The sequence below is a fragment of the Gobius niger genome (assembly GCF_951799975.1).
Source record: "Gobius niger genome assembly, chromosome: 4".
In the NCBI taxonomy this organism is placed as follows: Eukaryota; Metazoa; Chordata; class Actinopteri; order Gobiiformes; family Gobiidae; genus Gobius; species Gobius niger.
In genome coordinates this window covers 550,855-560,329 of record NC_136855.1, presented here as the reverse complement: position 1 = coordinate 560,329, position 9,475 = coordinate 550,855, and the positions used below count along the sequence as shown (strand labels likewise).

General features: G+C 48.1%; 1 protein-coding gene across 1 annotated transcript; it reads left to right on the top strand.

Moving 5' to 3' along the window:
• Positions 1-200: 200 nt before the first annotated feature.
• On the top strand, positions 201-2,003 carry LOC306962377 (interferon-gamma-inducible GTPase 10-like; the record flags this gene model as incomplete). The annotated part of the gene is made up of 3 exons (XM_079555497.1): positions 201-744; positions 820-1,169; positions 1,995-2,003. 3 exons carry the CDS (start codon positions 201-203, stop codon positions 2,001-2,003), a joined length of 903 nt encoding a protein of 300 aa, XP_079411623.1.
• Positions 2,004-9,475: the final 7,472 nt, after the last annotated feature.

Below are 9,475 nucleotides of genomic sequence, written 5' to 3'. Positions count from 1 at the left end.
TTATTATTATTATTATTATTATTATTATTATTATTATTATTATTATTATTATTATTATTATTATTATTATTATTATTATTATTATTATTACACACAATGCTGCCCCCATGAGAGGGCAGTTGGCAACGGCGATAAATCACCGCTTTGTGACCAAAGTTGATTTTAATTTCTTTACTGCATTTACTTTCTCAGGAACCATCATGGCTGACCACTACATCGAGGAAATTGAAATTGCACTTGAGAACAAGGACCAGGATCTAGCAGCTACAAAAGCGCTGGAGTATTTGGAAGAGAGAAACAAAGTTTCTCTGAACATTGCGATCACTGGAGAGTCTGGTTCTGGTAAATCCACTCTGGTCAATGCTCTGAGAGGAATCAGAAACAAAACAGATGGAGCTGCTCCAACTGGAGTGAAGGAGACCACCATGGAGCCAACAGTTTATTTGCATCCAGAGCTTCCCAACATTAAATTCTGGGATCTGCCGGGGGTTGGCACCACAAAGTTCACATCTGATGAATACATAAAGAAGATGGGCTTTGAGAAGTACGACTTCTTCATCATTGTTTCCAGTGATCGCTTCACAGAAAATGATGCAAAACTGGCAAAAGAAATTCAGAAGATGAACAAAAAGTTCTACTTTGTTCGTTCCAAGATCGACCACAACATACAAGATGAGAAAAGGGACGACCCAAATGTGAAAGAGGAGGATGTTCTTCACATCGTCAGGAAGAACTGCACTGAAGGTAAAGTGTTCATTCTGAATCTCACTATCTTTTTGTTCAAATCTATTTTATTGACTGACTTTTACTTTGATGCAGAACTCCAGAAGCTGGGATTTGAGTCTCCAAAGTTTTTCCTGATTTCTAGTTGCACTCTCCATCTCCACGAATTCAACGATTTGTGGAAAACTCTGGAGAAGGAACTTCCTGAACATCAGAGGGATGCTCTGCTCCTGGCTCTGCCCAACATCAGTCTGGACGTCATCGAACAGAAGAAGACGACACTGGAGAAGAACATATATTTGTTCACTGTAGCTTCAGCAGTAGTTGCAGTTGTGCCATTCCCTTGTCTCACAGAGGATGTTAATCTGAAAATTGTATCCAACTTTACAGAGCAGTGCATGCACTCTCTGGGGCTCACTCCTGAGTCACTGCAGAAGCTGTCTGAGGTGAGTGGTGTGTCTGTAGAACACCTAAAGGCTTCAGTGAATGCCAAAACAAAACCTCTTATATATAATTTTACCGACACTGAAGTGCAACAATTTGTGACAATTTCTGCTCATTTAATTGGAAATATAATAGCAGATAACCCCAAGCATACCGCTGTTTTGAGAACCCTCCTTTCCATGTCTTATTCCTGTGTTACCACCTACAAAACGCTCACACACACTCTGAACTCACTGGCTGAAGATGCTCAACAGGTTTTTAAAAAAGCCACGGGCCTGAACACATCTGTGGAATAACTTCATCCATCATAGAGTGCAACACCAAAATTACTGACCACAATAATCTGTTGCTTTAGTGTTGGTGTGTACAAATACGTAGGAAAAATCTATTTCTGTTTTCATGTTTGATTTAGAAATCTTCACATTATTGTATGATATATATTGATCTGATCTTTACTCCTCTCACCACATTCAGCTTTTTGTGTAAACCACAGGTAATGACAGTGTATCTGTTTATGACTTAAAATAAAACCTACTGCATCACAGAATGAACTTTCTGTTCTTTTACAGAAAAATAACTTTATTTGTATATCACCAGTCACAGACAACTCCACGACTGAGAGCCTACATAGACATAATAAACAATGTTCTAATATTGTAGTACAGAGAAATGCAGTTCTGCTTTGGGCTTTCGCCACCAACAACAATCACCAACAAACTCACCATGATGTGGGTTGTCTGAAGCTAAATGGAGGCTGGTTTGTGGACAGCTCAAGCGCAGAACATTCAGACTGCAGTCACTGAGTTTCAATCTCGGTGTGTTTGTAGATGTGGTGATACGCACTTCCGCTGGCAAACCAATCACCGCTAGATCTGATGCTATATTAGGGGCGCACCTCACCTTCAGCCCTCCCTTTCGCCTCTGACGTCGCGTAGCTTAGCCTGGGGACGGAGCTGCTGCGTTTGGCCGGCGTCTCGTGCCAAACACGCGATTCAGTTGCACAAGGCGTAAGGCCGCGCAACTGAACCACGCTTTCGCCGTATGCGTCTTTGGTAAGTTTCCGTGTGGTTTTCATTCATTAAATCTAGTTCGATCTGTCCTAAAACCGAGCTGTTTGTAGCATGTTGGCGTCTTCTTGAGCTCACGCCTCTGCCGTGTGCATGCTCTACCTGCCGTCCTCGTGGGCTGTGGCGTGGGGGGCTTTTCCTCGCTGTGCGTATGCTGTGCGTATGCTGTGCGTATGCTGTGCGTATGCTGTGCGTATGCTGTGCGTATGCTGTGCGTATGCTGTGCGTATGCTGTGCGTATGCTGTGCGTATGCTGTGCGTATGCTGTGCGTATGCTGTGCAACGCGGTCGTACTGAGAGGACCGGGCCAATCGTGTGCCGAGTGCTTCAATTGACGCTATGTTTTAATAATAATAATAATAATAATAATAATAATAATAATAATAATAATAATAATAATAATAATAATAATAATAATAATAATAATAATAATAATAATGCATTGGTTTTATATAGCGCTTTTCTGGACACTCAAAGACGCTTTACATTGCACTATTCATTCACTCCATACTCTGTGGTGGTCACAGCTGCCCTGGGGTAGACTGACGGAAACGAGGCAACCATTCTGCGCCATCGGCCCCTCTGACCACCAACCACTCACTCACTCACTACATTCGCTAGGCTTCCTGGTGTTACTAAACGGTCTCCCATCCAAGCACCGACCAGGCCCTTCCCTGCTTAGCTTCCAAGGTCTGACGGGATTGGGCATCGCAAAGGCGGTATGGCGGTATGTGCTTCCAGGAAACAAATGTATGCTGCTTCTCCTTCTAAAACAAGTCATATTTTCATAGGATCCTGTTCCTACCTCCCCTTTTCATATGGTCGTGGTCACTTCCATCTGCGGGTCGCTTGGTTAAAGTAAGCGCCCACCCGGCGCACAAAGTTAAAGCTGCGTACGAAATAAACTGAACTCAACTGATCAGGGCGCGAGGGTGCGCCCCCCTGTTAGTCTCACCAACTCCTCCTCCACAAACAAGGTAACAAGGCTATCGCCATCTGCGTGGCCCTAATACGCAACGGCTGCAGTAAGACTTCGTTCCTATCCTGGTCTCCAAGTTGTGGAGCTTGGCCCTGAGCGCCACACGGTGCAATAGGACTTGATTGAATTGAGTTTTGTTTTATTTTATTCTTTGTTTGAGTGGATGTGGATATGAAGAGTGTGAAAGTGGTTGTGTGTGTTAAACGATTTTAAATTAGATTTAGATTTATCTAGAACTGGTGAGTGAATGGAATGATGACGCCTCTCGGACGGGAGTCCAAGGCCTTGTGGGAGCTGGAGTGTTGTGCTGTGAAAATGTCCCGTTTGCTACCAGCTTTTGCAGCATAACTCTGTCTCTGGGCTCGGCGCGACATTGTAGTGAGGTGTGTTGAAGAAAGTTTGTGTAGAGTCCTTTTGAAAGTTTTTTACCAAACTTTGGTGCACGGCGTCTTCATGCGTGGTAGCTTAAACCGCCATCTTCTGGCAGGCAGGTGAGAAGACAAGATGGCTGTCAGGCAGGTGAGAAGACAAGATGGCAGGCAGGCCGGTGAGAAGACAAGATGGCTGTCAGGCAGGTGAGTAGACAAGATGGCTGTCAGGCAGGTGAGAAGACAAGATGGCTGTCAGGCAGGTGAGTAGACAAGATGGCTGTCAGGCAGGTGAGAAGACAAGATGGCTGTCAGGCAGGTGAGAAGACAAGATGGCAGGCAGGTGAGAAGACAAGATGGCTGTCAGGCAGGTGAGAAGACAAGATGGCTGTCAGGCAGGTGAGAAGACAAGATGGCTGTCAGGCAGGTGAGAAGACAAGATGGCTGTCAGGCAGGTGAGTAGACAAGATGGCTGTCAGGCAGGTGAGAAGACAAGATGGCAGGCAGGCCGGTGAGAAGACAAGATGGCTGTCAGGCAGGTGAGAAGACAAGATGGCAGGCAGGCCGGTGAGAAGACAAGATGGCTGTCAGGCAGGTGAGAAGACAAGATGGCAGGCAGGCCGGTGAGAAGACAAGATGGCTGTCAGGCAGGTGAGAAGACAAGATGGCAGGCAGGCCGGTGAGAAGACAAGATGGCTGGCAGGCAGGTGAGAAGACAAGATGGCTGGCAGGCAGGTGAGAAGACAAGATGGCTGTCAGGCAGGTGAGTAGACAAGATGGCTGTCAGGCAGGTGAGTAGACAAGATGGCTGTCAGGCAGGTGAGTTGACAAGATGGCTGTCAGGCAGGTGAGTAGACAAGATGGCAGGCAGGTGAGAAGACAAGATGGCTGTCAGGCAGGTGAGAAGACAAGATGGCTGGCAGGCAGGTGAGTTGACAAGATGGCTGTCAGGCAGGTGAGAAGACAAGATGGCTGGCAGGCAGGTGAGTTGACAAGATGGCTGTCAGGCAGGTGAGAAGACAAGATGGCTGGCAGGCAGGTGAGTTGACAAGATGGCTGTCAGGCAGGTGAGAAGACAAGATGGCAGGCAGGTGAGAAGACAAGATGGCTGTCAGGCAGGTGAGAAGACAAGATGGCAGGCAGGTGAGTAGACAAGATGGCTGTCAGGCAGGTGAGTAGACAAGATGGCTGTCAGGCAGGTGAGTAGACAAGATGGCTGGCAGGCAGGTGAGTAGACAAGATGGCTGGCAGGCAGGTGAGAAGACAAGATGGCTGTCAGGCAGGTGAGAAGACAAGATGGCTGGCAGGCAGGTGAGAAGACAAGATGGCTGTCAGGCAGGTGAGAAGACAAGATGGCTGTCAGGCAGGTGAGTAGACAAGATGGCTGTCAGGCAGGTGAGAAGACAAGATGGCTGTCAGGCAGGTGAGAAGACAAGATGGCTGTCAGGCAGGTGAGAAGACAAGATGGCTGTCAGGCAGGTGAGAAGACAAGATGGCTGTCAGGCAGGTGAGAAGACAAGATGGCTGTCAGGCAGGTGAGTAGACAAGATGGCTGTCAGGCAGGTGAGAAGACAAGATGGCTGGCAGGCAGGTGAGAAGACAAGATGGCTGTCAGGCAGGTGAGAAGACAAGATGGCAGGCAGGTGAGTAGACAAGATGGCTGGCAGGCAGGTGAGAAGACAAGATGGCTGTCAGGCAGGTGAGAAGACAAGATGGCTGTCAGGCAGGTGAGAAGACAAGATGGCTGGCAGGCAGGTGAGAAGACAAGATGGCAGGCAGGCCGGTGAGAAGACAAGATGGCTGTCAGGCAGGTGAGAAGACAAGATGGCTGGCAGGCAGGTGAGAAGACAAGATGGCTATCAGGCAGGTGAGAAGACAAGATGGCTGTCAGGCAGGTGAGAAGACAAGATGGCTGTCAGGCAGGTGAGAAGACAAGATGGCTGTCAGGCAGGTGAGTAGACAAGATGGCTGTCAGGCAGGTGAGAAGACAAGATGGCAGGCAGGCCGGTGAGAAGACAAGATGGCTGTCAGGCAGGTGAGAAGACAAGATGGCAGGCAGGCCGGTGAGAAGACAAGATGGCTGTCAGGCAGGTGAGAAGACAAGATGGCAGGCAGGCCGGTGAGAAGACAAGATGGCTGGCAGGCAGGTGAGAAGACAAGATGGCAGGCAGGTGAGAAGACAAGATGGCTGTCAGGCAGGTGAGTAGACAAGATGGCTGTCAGGCAGGTGAGTAGACAAGATGGCTGGCAGGCAGGTGAGTAGACAAGATGGCTGGCAGGCAGGTGAGAAGACAAGATGGCTGGCAGGCAGGTGAGAAGACAAGATGGCTGGCAGGCAGGTGAGAAGACAAGATGGCAGGCAGGCAGGTGAGAAGACAAGATGGCTGGCAGGTGAGAAGACAAGATGGCTGGCAGGCAGGTGAGAAGACAAGATGGCTGTCAGGCAGGTGAGAAGACAAGATGGCTGTCAGGCAGGTGAGTAGACAAGATGGCTGTCAGGCAGGTGAGAAGACAAGATGGCTGTCAGGCAGGTGAGAAGACAAGATGGCAGGCAGGTGAGAAGACAAGATGGCTGGCAGGCAGGTGAGAAGACAAGATGGCTGTCAGGCAGGTGAGAAGACAAGATGGCTGTCAGGCAGGTGAGAAGACAAGATGGCTGTCAGGCAGGTGAGTAGACAAGATGGCTGTCAGGCAGGTGAGAAGACAAGATGGCTGTCAGGCAGGTGAGTAGACAAGATGGCTGTCAGGCAGGTGAGAAGACAAGATGGCTGTCAGGCAGGTGAGAAGACAAGATGGCAGGCAGGTGAGAAGACAAGATGGCTGGCAGGCAGGTGAGAAGACAAGATGGCTGTCAGGCAGGTGAGAAGACAAGATGGCAGGCAGGTGAGAAGACAAGATGGCAGGCAGGTGAGAAGACAAGATGGCTGTCAGGCAGGTGAGAAGACAAGATGGCTGTCAGGCAGGTGAGAAGACAAGATGGCAGGCAGGTGAGAAGACAAGATGGCAGGCAGGTGAGAAGACAAGATGGCTGTCAGGCAGGTGAGAAGACAAGATGGCAGGCAGGTGAGTAGACAAGATGGCTGTCAGGCAGGTGAGTAGACAAGATGGCTGTCAGGCAGGTGAGTAGACAAGATGGCAGGCAGGTGAGTAGACAAGATGGCTGTCAGGCAGGTGAGTAGACAAGATGGCTGGCAGGCAGGTGAGTAGACAAGATGGCTGGCAGGCAGGTGAGTAGACAAGATGGCTGGCAGGCAGGTGAGAAGACAAGATGGCTGTCAGGCAGGTGAGAAGACAAGATGGCTGCTGGCACCTGAGCACAAAAATAGGTTACAAAAATATTGATTTAACAATAGGTGTGTTTAAGATGAGCTCGTCGGGCTAAGGCGCTCCAGGCGCTTTGCTCTCGCGGGAGCATCAGGCGGTGTGTGTCTATTGCGGCCTGCAGCCGCCTGCAGGCACCGGAGTCCGCCTGGCTCATCTTAAACACGCCTATTGACTGAGCCAAGCGTTACTAACTGGGTAGTTGAGAAAACGAACTGGCGAGGAGTGTCTGAAGAACCAGGCTTCTTATACTGCAGGTTAACGAGATCTGGATGAGTATCAGGACACACACACACACACACACACACACACACACACACACACACACACACACACACACACACACACACACACACACACACACACACACACACACACACACACACACACACACACACACACACACACACACACACACAGAAGGGTGGGGGAGAGCCAAGATATGGATCCTGACACATACAGCAACAGGGTTGTGGTTGGTGTTAATCCTCCTTAACAGAGCATCATCTGTAACAGTCACACTAACTCACTCATCCTCATTCCAACAGGATGCTGTGGCACAGTGGTTAGGGGTGAGCCTCACAGCAGGATCTCCTCTCTCAGTCAGAGGTGGTTTCACACATTTTCAGGGTCACATTATTCCAGTGGACAAGGATCAGAAATCACAATGAAAACACAAATGCGTCATGTTTTAATGAAATGTTTTTTACAAAACATCAGTTCATTCCATGTTTATTTACACGTACACAAGACAAAGCCCTTTCTCTTCTTCCTTTAAGTGAACACGGACTCGTCACAGGTTTGTAAATGATTCTGGATTTATTCTTAAAGACTTCATCAGGAATGATTAAATTAATACAGTTATAGGTGAACTCAGCACAAACGTATAGCACTTCATTATTTCACTTTTTAACACATACTGGTGAATCTGAGGTAATGGTCGTGTTTGTGAATATTTTAGGAAACTGAGGTAGAATCAGGAGTGAAATCACTTCTAACTCGAACCAAAAAGAAAAATACATCTTTATGTTCAAGTGTTTCTGCTGTTGGTCGTCAAAATGAAGAAGAAGAAAAAAGTGAAACACAAAAACACATTGAAGAAAGTGTAAATGAATGTAATCCTGTAATTTCTTTTTAATAAATATGAAATGTTGGGGGGAAACGTGCAGAAATGTATTTGGAGGGTAAAATAAAATAAAAAAGTGTTGTTTTTCTGCCCTATTGTCGTTAAAAGGAAGTTTCTTATATTCTTTACATGTAAAAAAGATATCAAGATTATTCTGTCTAAAGGATCGGTGTCTAAATCCAAGTATTGTTAAAGAAATGGAATTAAAAAACAGTCCCGGCTCGACCAATTATTTACAAGAACACTGACCAGTGACCAACATCAGGTCAGTGTGGGGTATGAAGGTGATGTCTCTGGTCAGTGTGGGGTATGAAGGTGATGTCCCTGGTCAGTGTGGGGTATGAAGGTGATGTCATGGTCAGTGTGGGGTATGAAGGTGATGTCTCTGGTCAGTGTGGGGTATGAAGGTGATGTCTCAGGTCAGTGTGGGGTATGAAGGTGATGTCCCAGGTCAGTGTGGGGTATGAAGGTGATGTCCCAGGTCAGTGTGGGGTATGAAGGTGATGTCTCTGATCAGTGTGGGGTATGAAGGTGATGTCTCTGGTCAGTGTGGGGTATGAAGGTGATGTCTCAGGTCAGTGTGGGGTATGAAGGTGATGTCTCTGGTCAGTGTGGGGTATGAAGGTGATGTCTCTGGTCAGTGTGGGGTATGAAGGTGATGTCTCAGGTCAGTGTGGGGTATGAAGGTGATGTCCCAGGTCAGTGTGGGGTATGAAGGTGATGTCCCAGGTCAGTGTGGGGTATGAAGGTGATGTCCCAGGTCAGTGTGGGGTATGAAGGTGATGTCCCAGGTCAGTGTGGGGTATGAAGGTGATGTCCAGGGTCAGTGTGGGGTATGAAGGTGATGTCTCTGGTCAGTGTGGGGTATGAAGGTGATGTTTCAGGTCAGTGTGGGGTATGAAGGTGATGTCTCTGGTCAGTGTGGGGTATGAAGGTGATGTCCCAGGTCAGTGTGGGGTATGAAGGTGATGTCTCTGGTCAGTGTGGGGTATGAAGGTGATGTCTCTGGTCAGTGTGGGGTATGAAGGTGATGTCTCAGGTCAGTGTGGGGTATGAAGGTGATGTCTCTGGTCAGTGTGGGGTATGAAGGTGATGTCTCTGGTCAGTGTGGGGTATGAAGGTGATGTCCCTGGTCAGTGTGGGGTATGAAGGTGATGTCTCAGGTCAGTGTGGGGTATGAAGGTGATGTGTCTGGTCAGTGTGGGGTATGAAGGTGATGTCTCTGGTCAGTGTGGGGTATGAAGGTGATGTCTCAGGTCAGTGTGGGGTATGAAGGTGATGTCTCAGGTCAGTGTGGGGTATGAAGGTGATGTCTCTGGTCAGTGTGGGGTATGAAGGTGATGTCCCGGGTCAGTGTGGGGTATGAAGGTGATGTCCCGGGTCAGTGTGGGGTATGAAGGTGATGTCTCAGGTCAGTGTGGGGTATGAAGGTGATGTCCCAGGTCAG